Source organism: Cnephaeus nilssonii (assembly GCF_951640355.1).
Source record: "Cnephaeus nilssonii genome assembly, chromosome: 1".
In the NCBI taxonomy this organism is placed as follows: Eukaryota; Metazoa; Chordata; class Mammalia; order Chiroptera; family Vespertilionidae; genus Cnephaeus; species Cnephaeus nilssonii.
This window is the reverse complement of record NC_137072.1, coordinates 39766553-39789231: the sequence shown is the minus strand read 5'-3', so window position 1 is coordinate 39789231 and position 22679 is coordinate 39766553. Positions and strand designations below refer to the sequence as shown.

Below are 22679 nucleotides of genomic sequence, written 5' to 3'. Positions count from 1 at the left end.
GGAAACTGCCTTTTGACCCAGCGATCCCACTTCTGGGAATATAGCCTAACAAACCTGAAACACTAATTTGAAAGAATAGATGCACTCCTATGGTCATAGCAGCATTATTTACAACTAGAGGCCTGGTGCACAAATTCGTGCATGGGTGGTGTCCGGCCAGCTCACCCTGATGGGGACCCATCGGGCTGGGCTGGCGGAGGTGGGGGGGGCGAGGGCAGTTGACTGGCCAGCCCCGCCCCTGATCAGGGTGTTGGGGGCTCATCGGGGGTGGTCCAGCCATGGGTGCGGGGGCAATCCGGGCCAGAACAGGCTGTTTGGCTGCCGCAGTATGCATCATAGCCACCAGTCATTCTGGTCATTCTGGTTGTTCCACCATTCTGGTCACTGGGCTTTTATATATATAGATAGCCAAGATCTGGAAATAGCCCAAGTGCCCATCAGTAGCTGAGTAGATAAAAAAAAGCTGTGGTACATTTATACAATGGAATACTACTTGGCAGTTAAAAAAAAAAAAAAGGGAAATCTTAACCTTTTGCAACAGCATGAATGGACCTGGAGATTATTATGCTAAGTGAAATAGGCTTATTCAGAGAAAAATATCATATGATCTCACTTACATGTGGAATCTAATGAAATAAACTGATGAACAAAACAGAAACAGAGGAATGGGTACAAAGAATAGACTGACAGCAGTCAGAGGAGAGGGAGGTTGGGGGACTGGATGAAAGAAGGTGAAGGGATTAACAAAAAAACATACATGCATAACACACAGACACAGAAAACAGTATGATGATAGCCCGGGAAAAAGGGGGTTGAGGTGGAGGTGGGCAAAGGAGGGGGGAAATGAGGACAGAAAGAGACTTTGCTTGAGGTGATGAGTGCACAATAGTGTGCAGATGATGTTTTATTGAGTTGTACACTTGAAACCTCCATGGTTTTGCGAACCAATGTCACCCCAATAAATTCAATAAAAAGAAAATTATGGCAATGGTTTCCACAGCTCTAGACTCATATCAAACCTTATAAAATTGTACACTTTTAGTATTTCCTACTCCAATAAAGTCAAGAGACAGAGATAAACCCACAAATGTATAAACAGATGGTTCTGACAATGGTACAAAGGCAGTGCAATGGAGAAAGGAGAGTGTTTCCAGCAAATTTCCACATGTGTAGGAAAAAAGAACTTTGCTCCACACTTCACAACATATTCAAAAATTAACTTGAAATTGTACACAGTCCTAAAAAATGCAAAAATTAAAACCATACAAATTTTAGGAAAAAAAACCTTTGTGACTAGCATTAAGTAAAGATTTCTTAGGTGCAACACCAAAAGCAAGATCCATAAAAAAAAAAAAATTATACACTGGACTATATATTTTTTAAATGATAAATTGTACTATATAAAAAATTGTAAATTTCTGTTGAAACTATCAGGAGAACAAAAAGACACAGATTGGGAGAATATATTTGCAAATCACATATCCGATAAGGACTTGTATCCAAAACATATAAGGAACTCTCAAAACATATTACTAAAGAAGCCACTAAGAGAATGGGCAAAATACTTGAACAGACCCCCTTCACTAAAAAATACATGCATATGAAAAGATGCTTGACACCATTAGTCATTAGGGAAATACAAATTAAAAACACAGTAAGACTCCATTACCTACCTTTTAGAATGGCTAAAATTAAAAAGACTGACCATTATCGGTGTTGGTGAGGGTATGGGCAGCTAGATCTCTGATCCACTGCTGAAGAAATGGTGAAGTTGTGTCACATAGTGGCTCCCTTTGTGTTCCAAAGGGAACACAAAGGGAGCCACTATGTGACACAACTTCACCATTTCTTAAGCAGATTAATATATGCCTACAAGATGATTGTCTATTCTGTATTTATGAATTTATCCAAGAGAAACAGAAGTGTGTCCATACAAAGTCTTGCTTATAAATGTGCATGGCAGTATTATTTGGAAACAAACCAAATATTCATCAATAGGTGAATGGAAAAACCATACTGGTATATAATGGAATACTATTCAGCAACAAAAAGGAACAACCTGTGAATGTTACAACATGAATGAACCTCAAAATTTGTAAGCCAACTAAAAGAAGTAGCGATTTTGATTGTGGTGATGGTTTTATAGGTAGACACATCATATCACATTTGGGAGAGAAATCAATGAGGAATGGAAGTCAGAAAATCAATTTTATAATGCAACTAGAAGCCCGATGCACGAAGATTCGTGCTAGAATGGGCTTTCCTTTCCCTGGCTTCCAGCACCGCCTTTCCACTCTGGCCCCGGAGCCGCCTCTTTCCGCTCCAGCCCCGCCTTCCCACACTGCCCAGAGGCCCTGAGAGACTGGGGGTGGGGCAGAACACCTGCATCGTCACCATAGCAACGACATAAGCATCCCATCACTCGGCACCTGTGTATGCAAATTAAGTGCCATCTTTGTTGGGTTAATTTGCATATCACTCCTGATTGGCTGGTGGTGTAGCGGAGGTATGGTCAATTTACATGTTTGTCTATTATTAGGTAAGGTGAATACTGTGCTATAAGCTAGGAAAAATAAAACTTATAGAAAAGCTGGGATATACTTGAAATAGGTGATGTTTATTGTACATCAATTATGCTTCAAGAGGCTCTACATCCAAAAATAATGAAGAAGAGGAGAGTGCTGGTTCTGAAGACAGAACAAAAGTTGTGAAACAGTTGTCCAGAAGAATGACTTCCCTGGGCCACTGTGGGCCATGCTAAGGGCCCACTGGAAGTTTGTGTTCATGTTTGATCATGAACTTAAAGCAAAACTATACTTCTATGTAGTTTTGTTCAGCCACATGTATCTATCTGCTCAGGAATAGGCACATAATAGGTAGATAATTATATTTAAACAAGTTTGAAGCATTTGCTAAGCAACTATGAAGGAAGTAATGAAATGAAGGCGAAAGGCGGGTCATGGGAGATTTCAGAGGTCAGTGGAATCATTCAACAAGTGCTAGCCAAATTAGCAACAGTGCAGACAAGGTCTTCAAGGATGTTACCCTTTAAGGGAAAAAATAACCAAATATATAGTGCCCAACACTTACCGTACATGCTGCTGTATGTGTACCTCTTGTATGTAACAACATTTGGTAGTGAGAACATAACACATAAAGGGAGGGTGTGCTTTCTCATTCATGTACCTTGTCTAACTCAAGTGTATCTCTAGAAGAGAGACTTGAGCACACTTCACCTGCATCAGCTCTACTAGCCAACTTAGGGTAGTTATTCCTTCCACTCAAGGTGCCCCATTCAACTGTCAATGAAAGTGCAGCCTACCTCTTAGATCTCTGGGGTCTTAGATTATGTCAGAAACAAACTTGGAGGTGAGTTTTGATGTCCCATAACCTTTAGGCACTTTTATATCCACCCATATCCAGGCCCCCCAAAAAGAACTGCTCTCTTTTCCTTTTCTTTTCTTCTTCTGAAAATAGCTTTAAATACCTCTTTAAAAAGATCCAACTTCTGCCCTAACCAGTTTGGCTCAGTGAATAGAGCATCGGCCTGTGGACTGAAGGGTTCCAGGTTCAATTCCGGTTAAGGGCATGTACCTTGGTTGCGGGCACAACCCCAGTAGGGGGTGTTCAGGAGGCAGCTGATCGATGTTTCTCTCTCATCAATGTTTCTAACTCTCTATCCCTCTCCCTTCCTCTCTGAAAAAAATCAATTAAATAAATAAATAAAAATACCCAACGTCTTTTGAACTTGACTCTTAATTTCACACTAATGTTCCCTGTCTGTGTTCTCACACTTTGCCCCATGGTAGATCTTCTTCTCTCAGTCCAATGGGAAATTGCTTTGCAGGAAGTGCTCAGGTCTCACACTCTTTCCGTGATGCCTTCCCAGACCAGAAGCCTCATCTCTGTTCACACAGGAGTGAGTTTAAAATAGATTCAAAGGAAGCAATATCAGACACATTGTGCAGGGAAAGATTTAAAAAGCTAAATTTCAAAAGCAACATAAAAAAGCCTGTACTCTATATGAAAATGAATTCATAAAGCAGCTTTACCTGTTTCGCTGTTTTCAGGCAGAGACTCATATTCAGAGTGATCCAGAGCCAAAGTATTCATGGCTGTTTGGTCCAACTCCTGTAACTCTGACAGTGCTGCATTTTCATGACTTTTGTCACCATCTCCATTGGCATCCAATTCTGTAATTAGGAATTTTATCCCAGAAGATAGGGTTAGAAGAGTAACTTTCTCTTAAAATTAAAATTAAAACAAAACAAAACAAAACAAAACAAAACAAAAGCTTATATATATAGTTAGTTCGATTTTTTTTTAAGTTGATGGTGAAAGATGGCATGGCTCTTAAATAGTGTCACAAACCAGGACACAAATTTTAATTAACAATTTCTTAGACAATTTAAAAGGAAACATAGACCAAGCCTGAAGAGCAAAGATGCTCCTCATGGCATTGACCTCACCACTCACCCTCCTGGTTGTAGTCGGGGCGCTGGCAAGGGGTGTCCTCCCAGGCTGCACTCACACCACTGTCTGATGCACTACCTGCCTCCAAATGTAACACAGGTGTCCCCCATACTTTTGCATTGGGGTTTAGCTCCGAAACCTTGGCTGTTGGTACCTAAGAAAAATTTTGATATATGCATTTGTATCCAAATTCTAATCAAATGCAATTATATTTAATCAGAGTTAAAATGCAGAGAATTTATGCTAAAAGGGCTGAGCCTATGTACACATACTTTGGGGGTGAAGTCAAGGGCAACAGTAACAAAAGTGGATGCATTCAGAACTCAACTTAATTTGTCATTAGCATCTAAGTTCCTACTGAGTACAAGGCACTCTAGAGACAGTAACTGATAAAAAATGCGGGTCCAATTATCATCAATGCTCTAGACTACCCAACAAAATTTGCAGAATTGCAAATATGAATAGAACATAGATGGAGAAAATCTACACTAATAAGAGAAATATGCAAATTGACCACACCTCTGTTATGCCCATCAGCCAATCAGGAGTGAATATGCAAATTAACCCAACAAAGATGGTGGGTTAATTTGCATACACAGGCGCAGAATGGCCGGGACGCCTGCTATGAGGGGGATGGTGGGGGTGCAGAGGGAGCTACAGGAGCAGTGCTCCAGCCAGAGTGGAGAAGACTGAAGGCTCCGGCCGGAGCGAAGACGGAAGGTGGCGGCTAGAGGGAAGGCCTGGGTCCCGGGTGCCAGAGGAAAACCGGTGCCAGCAGCCAGGGGAAGGAAGGCCTATCGCACGAATCTTTGTGCAACGGGCCTCTAGTTTGAAAATAAACCTTAAACACTCATATAAGCAAAGGATGTAGAAAATGAAAGTTCTTCCAGAAAAAAGGTCTCTAACAGCTCTGTCAGAGGGTGCTAGATGGGGCACTTCTGGAACCATGCTTATTTCAGGATCACTAGCCTCTTGCTGTCCAGACATACCAGATGCTTCTGCTCCGTGTGTCCCAGGTACTCACACTATCCCAAGTACTCACATGCTACCACCTTCACCTTCTTTAGGGATTGGGGAGGTCTTTTCCAATGAACCTTATTAAACTGACAACCACCCCGAATTTTCTTCTGCTCACTTGAGCGGCTCCACAAATCTAAAGAAAAGTTAATGTCAAAAATGCTGCTCAAAAAATAAAAAATAAAATGCTGATCCTCAAATTAACTCCAGTTCTGCTGCCGTAATCTTTCAGCAAACCCAGCCAAGTTATTCACCTTTTTCCAGGTACCAGAGCCTTGACCCCACTGTATAGGGGTCAGAGCTTCTGAAGGAAGGGACCAGAGTCCTGGTCCCAAGAGCCCTTGAGCAGTGCCAGGCAGGAATTCTGAGCTTGGTGTAGTCTCATTGCATTAACCCAGAAAGGTGCACATATTACCCGATGCTCTCCTAATGTAAACAGGAACAGGATAAGTCATCAAAGAAACCACATGTAAATTAACAACCTTAAAAAAGACAAAATACACCAACTTACACCATACATAAAAATAAACTCAAAATGGATAAAGGACTTAAATATTAGAAGAATCCACAGGCAGCAAAATCTCAGACATATGCCAAAGCATTATCTTCAACAATACAGCTCCTAGGGCAATGGAAACTAAAGAGAAAATAAATAAATGGGACTACATCAAAATAAAAAGCTTCTGTACAGCAAAAGAAACCATCAACAAAACAACAAGAAAGCCCCACTGCATGGGAGAACATATTTGCCAATGTTATCTCTGATAAGGGTTTAATCTCCAACATTTACAGGGAACTCATACAACTTAACAAAAGAAAGATAAACAACCCAATCAAAAAATGGGCAACGGACCTAAATAGGTACTTTTCGAAAGGGGACATAGGAAGGCCAAGAGACATACGAAAACATGCCCAAAGTCACTAATCATCCGAGAGTTGCAAATCAAAACGACAATGCGGTACCATCTCACACTTGTCAGAATGGCTATCATCAACAAATCAACAAACGACAAGTGCTGGCCAGGATGCAGAGAAAAAGGAACCCTCGTGCACTGCTGGTGGGAATGCAGACTGGTGCAGCCACTGTGGAGAACAGTATGGAGTTTCCTCAAAAAACTAAAAATGGAACTCCCATTTGACCCAGTGATCCCACTTCTAGGAATATATCCCAAGAAACTAGAAACACCAATCAGAAAGGATATATGTACCCCTATGTTTGTAGCAGCACAATTCACCATAGCTAAGATCTGGAAACAGCCCAAGTGTCCATCAGCAGAGGAGTGGATTAAAAAACGGTGGTACATATACACAACGGAATACTATGCTGCGGTAAAAAAAGAAGGAATTCTTACCATTTGCAACAGCATGGATGGAACTGGAAAGCATTATGCTAAGTGAAATAAGCCAGTCGGAGAAAGATAAATATCCCATGATCTCACTCATTTGTGGAATATAATGAACAATATAAACTGATGAACAAAAACAGATCCAGAAACAGAGAAGCATCGATCAGACCGTCAAACCTCAGAGGGAAGGTAGGGGAAGGTGGGGATAAGGGCGAGAGATCAACCAAAGGACTTGTATGCATGCATATAAGCCTAACCAATGGATACAGACACCAGGGGGGTGAGGGCATGAGTGGGGGGGTGGAGGGCAGTGGGGGGATAAGGACACATATATAATACCTTAATCAATAAAGAAAAAAAAGAGACAAAATAAATTCACTCTAGTTGGGGTGATAAAGTTTCAAGTAAAAAACAACTATTTCTAAAATCAACAGTAGAAGCCGATGTGGTTAAAACTATCGTATCTACTTTATTCATATTCAGGAGGCAAGGCAATAAATATCATGTCCACAAAATGGGATGTCTCAGTGAATGCCTACCTGGAAGTTTCCTCATTGTTAAGGTATTGATGAATGGGCAAAAAAAACATGGTTCCCCTTCCCCTTCAAGAAAACTAGACTCAAGCCCTGGCTGTTGCGTTCAGTGGTTAGAGCATCAGCCTGCACACAGTGGGGTCACAGGTTCCACTTCCTGTCAAGGGCACAAACCTCGGCCCAGCTGGCGTGGCTCAGTGGTTGACCATTAACCTATGAACTAAGGGCACAAACCTGGGTTACAGGTTCGATCCCCACCCCTGGTCAGGGCATGTGTAGGAGACAACCAATCAATGTGTCTCTCTCACATTGATGTTTCTCCCTTGACCACCCCCTCCCCGCCTTCTTCCACTCTCTCTAAAAAGCAATGGAAAAAATAACCTCGGGTGAGGATTAGCAAAAAATAAATAAATTAATAATAAAAGGATACTATACTCAAGAAGTTCTGAGTCTTGAATCCCTCTTTGTATATGGTGCCTACAGTTCCAGTTCATTTTTGCCTTTGCTTCTGCACAAGGTGTTTCTCTATTTGTCTCTCATCCCCCTGCCTGCATGTCCCCAATAAATACTCCCCAAATGCTCAGTAAGTGCCAGGCACAACACTAAGCCATCAGAATAGAACAATGCAGATACAACCCTCGTGAACAAAGCAATGCAAAAGGTACTCTGCATCTAATACACCACTACTTACCTTCCTCAGCATTCACACTTGTACCACCTGCTTTTTTCCCCCCTCTTAAATCATGTCTCTATTCTCTTTCTTTTCCCTAACACTTGTGTAAACCACTATTTCTAATTATATTGGAACCTCGGTTCTCAAACCAAATTCGTTATGGAAGGCTGTTCAAGAAGTGATTTGTTCGAAAACGGAATCATTTCTTTCCCATTAGAAATAATGTAAATTGAATTAATCCATTCCAGACCCTCCCACCAAAATGATTCCATTTTAACCTTTTTTATATACAGTACATTTCTAATGTACTGTTTAATCCTTCATAATAAAAAGGCAATATGCAAATAACCATCACTCCGCTACGCCCACGATTGGGCGGTGGGAGGCTGGGGGGCGGGACTCGGGGTGGCATATCCGGCCATTGAGAGGCGCGGGACTCCCGCCCCCCGCTCTGCCTCTCAACGGCTGGATTGGCGGCCGCTGAGGGGGGCTGCCTCGGACACCCTGGACACCCAGCTCCGCTGCCATCGGAGGCGGGGAGCCGGTTGTCCGCACCCGGACCCCCTGCCCAGCTCCGCTGCCATCGGAGGCGGGGAGCTGGTTGTCCGCACCCGGATCCCCTGCCCAGCTCCGCTGCCATCGGAGGCGGGGAGCCGGTTGTCCGCACCTGGATCCCCTGCTGTGCTCCCCTTCGTCAGCGCCTCAAGCCCCAGCAGCAGCGGCAGCGGCAGCGGCTGGGGATGAGCTGGTGATCCCAACAGCCTGGCAGCTCAGTGGCGGCGGCGGAGGCAGCATTGGGCCTGGGGACTGGCGAACAGGCAGAAGATGGCCCTGATCGCAGGAGGCTAGGCCTAGGGACCCTACCCGCACGATTGAATCGTGCGCTGGGCCTCTAGTCTATAAATAAACACTTCTTAAATTTTTGGAACCACCCCCTACTAGCCTTATATGAATTTTTCATATAGCACTGCCTCCGAAATGCTCTCACCAGCTAACTGCTTTTTGCTGATCCAATCAACAACGGTTTTGCTAACTATTCAATTGCCTTGGATTGTTGTTTTGTGAGCACTTTCACACCCTTAGCAACATTAGTACTCTTGATGGCTTCACTATGTGTTGTTTATTTTTTTTAATCTTAGCAACTCTTTTTTAAAAAATCTTTATTGTTGAAAGTATTACATATGTCTCCCATTTCCCCCCATTGACTCCTTCTAGCCCACCCCCACTCTCCAGGCCTTCACCACCTTATTGTCTGTGTCCATGGGTTATGCATATATGCATACAAATTCTTTGGTTGATCTCTCCCTACCCACCCAACCTCGGCCTTCCCTGAGATCTCACAGTCTGTTCCATGCTTCTATGTCACCAGATCTATTTTGTTCACCAGTTTATTCTGTTCACTAGATTCCATATATGAGTGAGATCATGTGATACTTGTTTTTCTCTGACTGGCTTATTTCGCTTAGCATAATACTCTCCCAGGTTCCTCCATGCTATCTCAAAGGGTAAGAGATTCTTCTGTTTTTACTGCTGCATAGTATTCCATGGTGTAAATGTACCACAGCTTTTTTATCCACTCATCTACTGATGGGCATTTGGGCTGTTTCCAGATCTTAACCATGTAAATTGCGCTGCTATGAACATAGGGGTACATACTGTATATCCTTTCTGATGGGTGTGTCTGATTTCTTAGTATATATTCTTAGAAGTGGGATGACTGGGTCAAATGGAAGTTCCATTTTTTATTTTTTGAGGAAATTCCATACTGTTTTCCATAATCGCTGCACCAGTCTGCATTCCCACCAGCAGTGTACTAGGGTTTCCTTTTCTCTACATCCTTGCCAGCAAAATTAACACCCAGAAATCGATGGCATTTTTATACACCAATAATGAACTCTCATAAAGAGAAACTAAAAAAAAATCCCATTTACCATTGCAACAAAAAATTAAGATACTTAGGAATAAACTTAACCAAGGATGTAAAAGAGCTTCACTTGGAAAACTAGAGGACATTGAAAAAAAGAGGTAGAGGAAAATATAAAGTGGAAGAATATACCATGTTCATGGATTGCTAGAATCAACAACATCAAAATGTCCATACTACCCAAAAGGTCAACACAATCCCTATTAAAATACCAATGGCATATTTCACAGGTCTAGAACAAACACTCCAAAAATTTATATGGAACGAAAAAAGACCACGAATACCCGAGCTGGTTTGGCTCAGTGGATAGAGTGTCGGCCTGCAGATTGAAGGGTCCCGGTTTAATTCTGGTCAAGGGCACATGCCCAAGTTGTGGGCCCGATCCCAAGTAGGGGGCATTTAGGAGGCAGCCGATCAATTATTCTCATCACTGATGCTTCTATCTCTCCCTTTCTCCCCTTCCTCTCTGAAATCAATAAAAATATTTTTAAAAACCCACAAAAATGAAGAGCCACAGCAATCTTGAGAAAGAAGAACAAAGTTGGAGGGATCACAATACCAGATATCATGTTATACTACAAAGCCACTGTACTCAAAACAACTTGATACTGGCACAAGAACAGGCATATAGATCAATGAAATAGAACAGAGAATCTAGAAATCAACTCAAACCATTATGCTTAATTAATATTTGACAAAGGAGCCAAGAACATACAATGGAGAAAAGACAGTCTCCTCAATAAATGGTGTTGGGAAAATTGGACAGATGCATGCAAAAAAATGAAGTTAGACCACCAACTTACACCATATACAAGAATAAACTCAAAATGCATAAAAGACTTAAATGTAAGTTGTGAAACTATAAAAATCCTAGAAGAAAACATAGGCAGTAAAAGCTTGGACATTTCTCGTAGCAATATGTTTGTCGATACATCTCCTAAAAGGGACACAAAGGAGAAAATAAACAAATGGGACTACATCAAAATAAAAAGCTTCTGCATGGCAAAAGAAACCATCAACAAAATGAAAAGGGAGTCCATTGTATGAGAGAACATATTTGGCAATGTTATATCTGATAAAGGAAATGATATATCTGGTATATCCAAAATATATAAGGAACTCATATAACTTAACAAAAGGAAGACAAACAATCCAATAAAAAAAAAATGAGCAAAGGACCTGAATAGACACTTCTCCAAAGTGAAAATACAGATGGCCAAGAGACATGAAAAAACACTCAAAGTCACTGATCATCAGAGCTACAAATTAAAGCGATAATGAGGTATCACCTCACACCTGTCAGAAATGGCTACCATCAACAAATGGCTTCTCTATGTTTTTACCTTTATGTAATTTACTACTTCGTAAGTAGCAGATACTCAAATCCAAATCAACTATTAGGGACTTCATGATTTAAAGCAATTAAGCAGTATTAAAAAGATACTCTGAGATGTGACAAGGGTAAAAAACGGGAGACATAACTAAGTCCTAATGGCATGACAACTAACACTGGAGAGTTGGCTAGGTGCCAGAATATTCTATGTACTTACCTGTATTTAATCATGACAAACCTGTCAGGTAGTAGTAATCACTGCCTCCATTTCAGAAATAAGAAAACCAAGAAAGAGGTTATGAAATTACCCCACCCCCCTGAAAATGATGGTAATAAGAAAAAGTGCTCTAATGTCAGCAAAAACAACATTTATCAAGAGTTCATTAACTTCTTGTAAGCCCCACCCCCTATTGGGGTAGGAGAGGCCTATCAGGGGCGGGGCCGGCTAGGGGGAGGGGCTGCAGGAGGTTGGCCTGCGGGGCCCGGCCCCACCCCCTGATCAGGCGGATTGCTGGCCGCAGTGGGTGTGGTAGTGACCAGTCATTCCGGCATTCTGGTTGCTGGCTTTTTATATATATAGATGGAACTTCCAACTTATTATCAACAACTCGGCCTGCTTGGCCACCCAAGTCTTTATTTTTCCACTGAAAATCATAACTAAGCAATGATCATTAGAACCAGAAATGAAGTGACCTTAAAAAACACATTTTCCCCCGGCTGGGTGGCTTAGTTGTTTGGAACGCCATCCAGTACACCAAAAGGTTGCAAGTTCGATTCTTGGTCTGAGCACGTATCTAGGCTGTGGTTCGATCACTGTTCGAAGTGCATACGAGAGGCAACCATTCACTGTTTCTCTCTCACACTGATGTTTCTCTCTCTCTCTTTTTCTGTCTCTCCTCCACCCCCTTCCTCTCTCTCTAAAAATCAACCAACATATCCTCAGGTGACAATTTAAAAAAAGTTCTGAATCAATATTGCATAAATGACCAATATTACTCTTTGAAGAGGAGTCAATATTGCATAAATGACCAATATTACTCTTTGAAGAGCAGCCCCAAATTCTGACGCTCTAAAGAAATTCTTCTGCTCAGCTGATGTGACTCAGTGGTTGATTGTCGACCTATGAACCAGGAGGTGATTGTTCCATTCCCGGTCAGGACACATGCCCAGGTTGTGGTTGCTGGCTCAGTCCCCAGTTGGGGGCATGCAGGAGGCAGCTGATCAATGATTCTCTCTCATCATTGTTGTTTCTCTCCCTCCCTCTTCCTTCCTCTCTGAAATCAATAAAATATATATATATATTTTAAAAAGAAACTCTTGCTCTAGCCGGTTTGGCTCAGTGGATAGAGCGTTGGCCTGCAGACTGAAGGGTCCCAGGTTTGATTCCAGTCTGGGGCACATACCTAGGTTGCATGTTGGAGGCATGCAGGAGGCAGCCAATCAATTATTCTCATCATTGATGTTTCTATCTCTCTCTCCCTCCCTCTCTGAAATCAATAAAAATATATTTTAAAAATAAAAAAAATTTCTTCTACCTGCCCCAAACACAATGCACCATTTAAAAAAATTTACCCCCAGCAATTCATCAATTTGTGTTTTTCACAACATGAGATAGAATGGTCCCACTGACAAGTTACTAAGTAGAAACTAGAGTAACTAATATCAGAGGAAGGGAAAGGCAGGTGAAGAAAATACAACAGTTAAGATAAGGGGGGAAGAGATACACTTACACATTTCTTATTTCAAGTTAGCACAAACTTCCTGGATTTGTCCCTAAGTAAGTTTAATAATTCAGAACAATTCACTGGCTTTAGTCATGAAGTCTCGTACTTCTGGTTCTTGATCTGTAACATGGAGTAACAGCTGCTATTTATAAGATTACTATAAAAAAAAGATACCTGTACAAATACTGTGAAAACTAGAGTTGTGAAAAGCAAAGCACTATCCTAAATATAGTATGTCAAATTAGAATGCTGTTTGGACATATCTCATAATTGAAAAGCTAATTCAAAACAGTACACATGTATCTCACTTAGAGGCAGAAGAGCAGGACAGCAACAGAACCCATGTGCACTCTACATTATTGCACCAAGCACTGAAATTAGCAGTCAATTGTATGCATATGATTAAAAGGCCTAATTTTATAGTGTTTGCCTTTACAATAATTTAAGAAACAAAACTGATTAACTTGAACGTAACTCTGATAAAACTCCCAAATGTGGGCAGGGAAAGGAAGGAAGTTAATGGATGATTCCCTAAGTTATAGAATTTCTACTTACTTATTTCCATATAATAGGCATTAATTAGCATTTACTCTACATCTATCTCCTTACTATTACCATTTTTCTTGCCTAATGCAACAAAAATTCCACTATTAAAAGTATGCCCTTTCAATCAGACATGTCCAAAAGGACTGCTTTAAGAGAAGACTAACTTTCCTGTTTGTGGAATATTTGCATTTATTACAGAATTTCTAGAAAGATGCCCAAATTAGCTGCCCATTGCAGAATCATCTGCGAAGGTTCTTCCAAATGAGTAGGACTTGAGCACTGTGGTCTGAAAAGCTCTGCAGATGTTTCTGACAGAAAGGAGAGAGCAAAATTTCAGTGAGTTAAAAGCAGCAAATCTTACCTGTCTTAGACGGTTACCATACAATGAAGCGGAAAGCACAGATTTAATTCATGTAGACACTGCAAGTGTAAGTAACCTTTTAGAAAGGACTTTAAACATCCAATGGGTCAAATGCTTGTTCTGCTCCAGCAAGCTGGTGATAAGAAAGTCAGGACTAGAATGTCAGCCTGCACGAGCACATGCATAAGAAGTCCACAAACATAAGATGGTCTGCACAAAGCTGAATCTGACCACCTGAGCAGTACAGGTTTAGTGCTAACAAGAGTTGACAAACACTTTGGCTAAAATACACCAAACAATAAAGTGAATTCATAGTCACCAATTTGGAAATGGTTAAATCAATGCTACATCACTCATAGCTTTACATAAAGATTCAAACAACTGCCCATTATTTAGAATAAACCTTTATAAATTTCAACTTAAGAGCAATCAAAATGAAAGATTCATTTATCACAGCACAATAAAAACTGATAAAAACACTTACTAACTGCGCACTACTATTCTGCCATCCCCAAATAACACCATCTTCTGCAATTGGTAGCTGATAATGGAGCTTTTCCATCCAAAAGGGAGTGATCTTGAAGTCTTGTGGCTGACTGTGCAGGTCCCCCATAAGTATTTGTTCATCCTCTAGTTCACCTTTCACAACTGTGTTAGTCCACAGACAGCCCACGGGATAGCGACAACCACCACCTGCAAGGCTTTCAGAAAACATTTGACCTGCGAACCCTCCCACTGGATAATAGGAAAGTTCATTCAAATACAATTCCTCTGGGAAGCTCTGCAAATCCTCTTTTGAGGGGTTTTCAGATGTATTTATAGTGTCTTCTGAGAGTAATAAAATATGGTCCTCACTACTTGGTACTACCATTTCTTTGCTGCCACCTGAGATGACAGAAACTGCATGCAGCACGTCGTGAGGAACAGCTGTGTGTTTGTCCACTCGGGCAGGATCCACACCAGCCAAACAGGAATACTCATCAAGAGTGTCACATAACTCTATTTCTCCAAAATTCACCCTTGAACTTCCCACAAAACTCACTTCATCGTTTAAAGCAGGCTCTTTAACTGTGGCTCTGGCATTTCTTTGTGTGAAGTGGTGTGCAAGTCTGCTTGTCCCACATGGACCTCTGCAATAGCTGCCATTGGAGTCACTGTCTTTCTCCCAGGAAAGTCCTTCTTCCCCTATCAGTTCTGTTTTGTGTCCTGCCACCGCAGTGTCTAAGGTATCAGAGACGCCAGTGGATGTGCAGGAAACCTGCTCCCGTCTTGGATCTCCACCACCGTTAAAAGAGCAGGTCTCCTGTGCTTCTGCCACCTGCACACCTGAACTCACTGGTGGTACAAGATGAAGATCTTTGTGTTTGCTGTCATTCACTCTGCAGGTTTCATCACATTTTTCTATTTGACTTATTTCAAAATCAGGGGCTTTTGTTATACTAGAACTAGCACAAGCCAATACATCCTGACCGGGTACTGTCTTGCATTTTTCTGTATTTGTTTCCCAATGAAAGATTGTTTTAGAGTCTAACTTGAAATTTTCTATGTCATTTTTACTTGTCTCTCTGTGATTAGCCTTTAGTGATTGTTTTTCGGCATTTTCTAGTCTGTGAGGGCCACTCACTGAACTCTTCACACACAGTTCATCTTCTGCTTTATGATTCTGGCCTGTTTCACTTTTTTCTTCTTCAGTGCAGGTGAAAATAAATGCAGAGGACATCAAGCTACTTTGAACACACCTGGGTCCACCGGGAGACTCATCCTGCTGGGGCACTTCCTGCAAACTCCTGAGATCCTGCGTATCTGTTCTTTGACATAAGCTCTCCACGTTTTTTGCCCGCATTGCATGAGTTAAATCACAGATTTGGGCCTGGGCTATGATGGCCCCAGTATCTGCACACAGATCTTCCTGACTCAAAGATCTTTCAAAAGCCCTCTTATCATGACCTTCATCTTCAAAAATGCTCATTTCATCCTCATCTTGATAAGACGAACTATTTTCAGGTTGCAAAGCCAATTCTCCTTTGCTCGCAAGCTGGATGCTCCCAGTTCCCAGGCTGCAATCACCACTGTATTGCCCCTCTGTCATTGCTGGCCCCAGGTATTCAGATCTGGGGTCATCACTTCTTTTAGGGGCTGCTCCTTGGAAATTAGCATGAACAAGAAGACACTCATTTCCAAAGCTCGCTGAAGTGATACATCTTTTTGATCTGTCCAATTTGTTAACATCTAAATTGGAACAATCACTGTCTTTTAGAAATTTTATAAAGTTCTTTCCTCCTCCCTTTTCAGAGTTTAAACTCTGATCTACATTAGCTTTTACAGCCTCGGTTTCACCACTTTGTTCAATTAGATCAACACCCGAGTCACCCATCGGACTTAATAGTACTGAACTATGGCTCTCTCCTTCTTCAGGGATGGCACACATGTATTCTAGTGAGTCAGTGTCTATGTTAGTATTTGATTCAGGTATTATGCCAACATTATGTAATGCATCACTTTCTGTGTAATCTGTAGGGAACCCAGTGTAAGTGTTTGCCCTTAAAGACTGAGCCTGCATGTCACCAGTGTTTCTTTTACAAGATGGGTCGCTGTCAGTCAAAACTTGGAGACTAGGTTCAGTTTTTTCATTAGAGACTTCCTTCACTTCACTTGGACCTAGCAGGCCACATGGGTATAGTTCTTCCTGTGGTGCCTCTAAGTCCCCTGGACCTCCAGCAGCGTTATCTGGTGGCCAGGCCCCTATGCAAACCCCCTCAAAAGTGACAGCTGAGGGGCTCTCTTCTGTGGCAGCTGTTCCACACCTGTGCACACATGGCTCGTCGTCACTGTCCAAGCTTCCAGGATCTACAACACAGATACTGTAAAACTTGTTCTCTCTTGAATTCCAGCATTGTTTGTGATCCACACAAATGGGGTTTGCACCCTCGGTCTCCCTACCAGACACACCTAAAGCATTTTTCTCATTACCACAACTGATGTGAACATTTACCGTGATTTCTTTTTCTACTACAGCATTTTTACACGTGACAGAGTGATGGTACAGACGGTTATTTACAAGGGCTCCTTCCTGCATGCCCTGGTCAGAAGGCCCCGGGACATGTGAAAGACACTCGTCCTCTTCAGAGCCAATACCTACAGAGAAACTCCGTGTGCTGTCAATGTCCACACACAGAGTCTCACAGACACTCTCACAGGCCTGCTCAACAGCAGCAGTACCTGAATTCTTGTCAGTCTCATCCAAATTTTTATACCTAGCTAGGAACTTATACATTAAAGAGGAAATAGAGTTAACCGATGGCCTTGATCTGTGCGCCCATTTGTGCCCAGACCTCACAAACATCCTTGGCCATATATCAGTCCCAGCAGCTGCCCTGCTGGCTCCATATTCAACATTGTGCAGCTCTTCACCTTCCAGTGTATCAAATAATACAGATAAAGTTTTACTTATCTTGTTCTCCGGGTCCTTCTCCTCCACAGATTTTTGTAACAGGCCAGTTTTTTCATTGTCATTGTCACCACTTAATTCTTTGCTGAAGCAACAACCCATGTTAAAAAGTTCAAACACATCACAATGCCTGTCGGCACTGTCTAAGCTCCAAGTGCACCTCACACTAATTCTCTATGGTTTCTGACAAGAAGCCGACACCCAGACACCAAAAATAGCCCTTTGCACAACAGTCACATGTCCCCGCCACTCAAATCCAAAATCCTAATTACAACAGCCCCTGTTCCATGCACTAAAACCCAAACAACACATGGAACCCAATGACTCAGAATAGCAACAAAATTTTTCATATTATTCTTCTTATTCTCACAAACTCAATTAAAAAGTAACTAAAATTAATATACCAGCCAGAGAATTTCCAACCTCTTATTTTTCTAGTGTTTCCACATTCTCTGAACTATATTTCAAGAAATGATGACAACCAAAGAAGTTACCTTGTATAGTCTCCAAAGGGAAATAATAACAAAAATTTGATCTTTAAAATTTATAGGTATTTATAGTTATATCTAATTTTCTGAAAGAAATAACACTGTTGGAGTTCAGAAATAACAATGCTAGGCACAAAATTAGAATGGTGCCCGTTAGAGAAACATGTTGAAGCTTTATTTAAAGAAGTATATACAGCCCTAGCCGGTTTGGCTCAGTGGATAGTATTGGCCTGCGGACTCAAGGGTCCCGGGTTCGATTCCGGTCAAGGGCATGTACATTGGTTGCGGGCACACCCCCAGTGGAGGGTGTACAGGAGGCAGCTGACTGATGTTTCTTTCTCATCGATGTTTCTAACTCTCTATTCTTCTCTGTAAAAAATCAAAAAAATATATTTTTTAAAAAAAAGAAGTAAATACATAACACTGTTTTTGAAGTGTCCTTGTAGAGGGGATGAAAAGATGAAACAAAGTAACAAGACATACAGAATAGTTTTTTTTTTGTTTTTTTTTTTAGAATAGTAGTTTTAATAGTCTTTTCTATATAGAAAATATAGTAAAACGTCTACTTATTTATTTCAAATTTATATTTCAGGCTATAACTTCTCTACTGAGGTCCAACCAGCCCCACCTGCCCACTTCACTGCTCACTTGAATTTCTGCCAGGTGGATTTTCCTTCCACAAACCTTTACTTCTCCAGTTTTTTCCACCCTAAAATAAATGAAACCAATTGCTCAACTATCCTTGATTTATCTTTTCCTCATCCCAACATCTACAACATCCAATCCACAGAGTTGTGTGATTGAACCTACCTCCAAAATAAATTTGCAATCCATTTACTCCAAGTCTAAGCCACCATAATTTCTCACCTTCATTGCTTAATAGCTTTTTTTATATGGTTTCTTTGCTTGCATTCTTGACTCACTAAAATCCATTCTGTTAATATAATGAGAACAAAATAATATTCATATATGTCACACTATTCCCCACCTAAAATCCTCCAGGTTTATTCCAAATTAATTTTATCTGCTCGGAGACGATGCAAAGAGTTGCCAAATGGCTGACAAGAGCTGGGTTTTGTTTTTGGTACTATTTTCCACTTGTTGTTTCTGCTTTTAAATGCAGAAAGTATGCCAATGAGGAAGTATCTCATCTTGAGAGTTTGGATTCTGAAGCCTGGATGCCTGGTTTCAAACCCTGGTTCTGCCATGTTTTAGTTGAGTAATCTTAGGGAAATTACTTAATCCTCTCCAGGTCTCAGTTCCTCTAGATAGGATCACTTTTTGGTGCTCACTGGTTGGCTAGGCTTGTAGCTACTACTCAAAAATTTGGGGGGATAGGGAACAGAGGGATGTATGATAAATATGATTGATAATTTGACTGGATAAATGCAAATCTGCTCCTGAATTAGTCAGACTTTTATTTGGTCATCATTATGGCAATTCTCCTTTAACTCACACTGTGTCCAACTGGGGGAAAGACTAAACCTTAAAGAGATGGTTCCTAAATCAAACTGCTAAGCATACTCACTGTCAATCATAACTGCAGACTACTGAGCATCAACACTCAGAGCCACAACACCAAGTAAGATGTCTACACACTCAGTGTGGCATAAGCAGTGTCAGAAAAAAATGATCAGAGCAACGCCACTGATAATGATAGGAAAAAATGAACAATGCAAATGCCCCCCCTCCCCAAAAACCAAATGGCTAAAGAAATGATGGCTTATCGACATTAAAAAACAAAACAAAACCACTGGGGCGGGGAAAGGGGGAAGGATAATAAAAATCAATGAGAAAAATATCCTCGGGTGAGGATTAACCACAAAAAAAGTTCCTTCCGCCCTAACTGGTTTGGCTCAGTGGATAGAGCGTTGGCCTGCGGACTCAAGGGTCCCAGGTTCAATTCTGGTCAAGGGCATGTACCTTGGTTGTGGGCACATACCCAGTAGAGAGTGTGCAGGAGGCAACTGATCAATGTTTCTCTCTCATCGATGTTTCTAACTCTCTATCCCTCTCCCTTCCTCTCTGTAAAAAATCAATAAAATATATATTTTTTTAAAAAGTTCCTTCCTTAAAATTAAAGTATAGTAATTTTAAAAGAAAAGAAAACACTGCACGACAAGTACAAGGGAATATATAGATGAACTCATACTATATGGGAAAAAGTGAGGTGAAATATATATCTACTCATTGTACCATTCTTTAAAAATAGGTGTAGTCTCTAATAAGATTTATTTTTTTTCTATGAAGATGTTTAAGTTTACAAATTAAGTTTTAAAGGACACACATGCGATGCGAGTCAAGATGGTCCCTTATGGTAACTTCCAGCTCAAGTATTTAACGATCCTATGAAAACCTGAAGTGTGCACCACCCTGCAAAACTGGTAAATCGTATATCCCCAATTTACAAAACCCAGTGTCAGAGATGTGATCTGCACAAGGGATGCTAGGGGTACTGAGTAGCAGGGCTAGACAAAGAACTAGTCACATGATATTCTGTTACAGGCCATTAACTCTTTTTTTAAAAAAAATACATTTTTATTGACTTCAGAGTGGAAGGGAGAGGGAAAGAGAGATAGAAACATCAATGATCAGCTGCCTCCTGCACGCCCCCTACTGGGGATGGACCCTGCAACCCAGGCATATGCCCTTGACTATAATCAAACCCAGGACCCTTTAGTCTGCAGGCCGACACACTGAGCCAAACCAGTCAGGGCAGCCATTAACACTTAAAAATAACAAAAAAATTATGTGTAGGTAGTACTAATTGCAAGTTATTTCTCCACAGAAATGAAATATTGAATTCTTTTTTAGATAGGTCTTAACTCAATTCTCATCCACAAAGTAATTTACAGAAACAAAACAGACCAAAAACCCCCACAGAATACAAAAGCTAGTTTCATAGCCAGCAACAGGTTTTAAAGACATTTAAACATTATATTAGACTGCAAATCAACCAGAGGAAGATTTGTTCTTTTAAAAAAATTCTTTTTGTTGTTTTAAAACTCTCTATGATTTCTGTGTCATTTCCCTCTTAGACTACCAGAGGTCTTATATTTGGATTTTAAGTTACTAAAGCTATTATAAATTTCATTTTTATTAAATCGTAGCCCGAGGACATGTTTTATTGATTTTTAGAGAAAGAGGAAGGGGGGGGGGGGGGCAGGACAGAGAGAGGGAGACAGAGAGAAAGAGAGCAACACATCAATGAGAGAAACATACTGTAGATCGGTTGCCTCCTATACATACCCTGACCAGGTATCAAACACAAATCACAGGTATATATGCCCTGACAGGGAATCAGACCCACAATCTGTTGGTGTATGGGACAACACTCCAACCAAATGACCCACTGGGCCAGGGCTATAAAATTTATTGTTAAAAAATCAATGTAAAATACAATATGCAAAAAAAATAATAATGAAATATAATTGTTTGGAAGGGTCTTTTTTAAAAAAAAGCCTTCCTTATTATAAGAAGATAAATAATTCAATCCCCTCTAATTTCTTACATGAACTGCTTATATGGGGGGAATATTAGGAGGTTTACCATAAATTTTGTGAGATTACTTTTAAATTTTTACTTTTAAAAAAGATTCACTTTTTCAATTTTGTGTAAGATTTATAAGATCACATACAAGATTAACAAGCTAAATCTGGTATATCTCCAAATGCACCTGACATATGCAGACCCAAATGGTGTAAAGCAGGATTTAAAAACCAATAGCTGTCCATTTCCATACTCTTTCATTAATCACAGCTAAAATGTGAACCAATTTTCTTTTTTTTCCCCCATCACCCTTTGTCCCCTCTATGCCTTTTCCACCTCCAGCTACCCTCTCCGCACCCCTCCATGCCCCACTATCACCACAATGTTGACTATGTCCATGAGTTCTCTCTCTTTTTTCTTTTTTTGCTCAATCCCTCCACTACCCCACCACCCCAATAGAGCTGTCTGCCTGCTCTCTATTAGTCTGTCTCTGCTTGGTAGTTCAGTTTGTTCATTTAATTCCACATATGAGTGAAATCATATGGTACTTGTCTTTCTCTAACTGGTTTATTTCACTTAGTCACAGAACTAGAACAAATGTTTAAAAAATTTCTATGGAACCACAAAAGACACTGAATAGCAACAGTGATCTTGAGAAAGAACAAAGTTGGAGGAATCACGCTACCTAATATCAAACTATACTACAAGGCCATAGTAATCTAAACAGCATGGTACTGGCATAAAAAGAGACATATAGAGCCTTAGCCAGTTTGGCTCAGTGGATAGAGCATCGGTCTGCAGACTGAAAGGTCCTGAGTTTGATTCCAGTTAAGGGTATGTATCTCCGGACTGGGCACATTCAAGAGGCAACCAATTGATGTGTCTCTCACATTGATGTTTCTCTCTCTCTCTGTCATTCCCCCTTCCTTCCTCTCTCTCTAAAAAATCAATGGGAAAATATCCTGGGGTGAAGATTAACCAGAAAGAGAGAGAGAGAGAGAGAGAGAGAGAGAGAGAGAGAGAGGGAGAGAGGAAGATATCAATGGAACAGAATACAGTAGGTCCTCAGGTTACGTCGGAGATCCCTTCCTATGGCACGACATAATGCAATTTTCACCGTAAGTCGGAACCCACCTACATAAGCACCTTCGTCACTCACATGGAGCACATACACAGCAGTAATGAAGTGAAAACAGTAAAAAAAATTTAAAAGAGAGGTAACAATTCCTGACCTTTTCTTGTGGTAAATAAATAATAAAAAACATAAAACACATGTACATACGTCGAAATGACGGAATTTTTTTAAATAAATCAATGTGAGATG

The 22679-nt window shown here is 40.8% G+C and overlaps 1 protein-coding gene across 3 annotated transcripts in view; it reads right to left on the bottom strand.

Annotated features, from left to right (window-relative positions):
• LARP4B (La ribonucleoprotein 4B) overlaps positions 1 to 22679 on the bottom strand; it is a 100999-nt gene that overhangs the window by 40694 nt on the left and 37626 nt on the right. For all 3 annotated transcript variants that reach the window (XM_079769243.1, XM_079769244.1, XM_079769242.1), the window contains 2 exons: positions 4477 to 4627; positions 4053 to 4193 (listed from right to left, as the gene is read on the bottom strand). In XM_079769243.1, coding sequence (XP_079625369.1) covers positions 4053 to 4193; positions 4477 to 4627 — 292 coding nt within the window. The remainder of the gene's footprint in view (positions 1 to 4052; positions 4194 to 4476; positions 4628 to 22679) is intronic.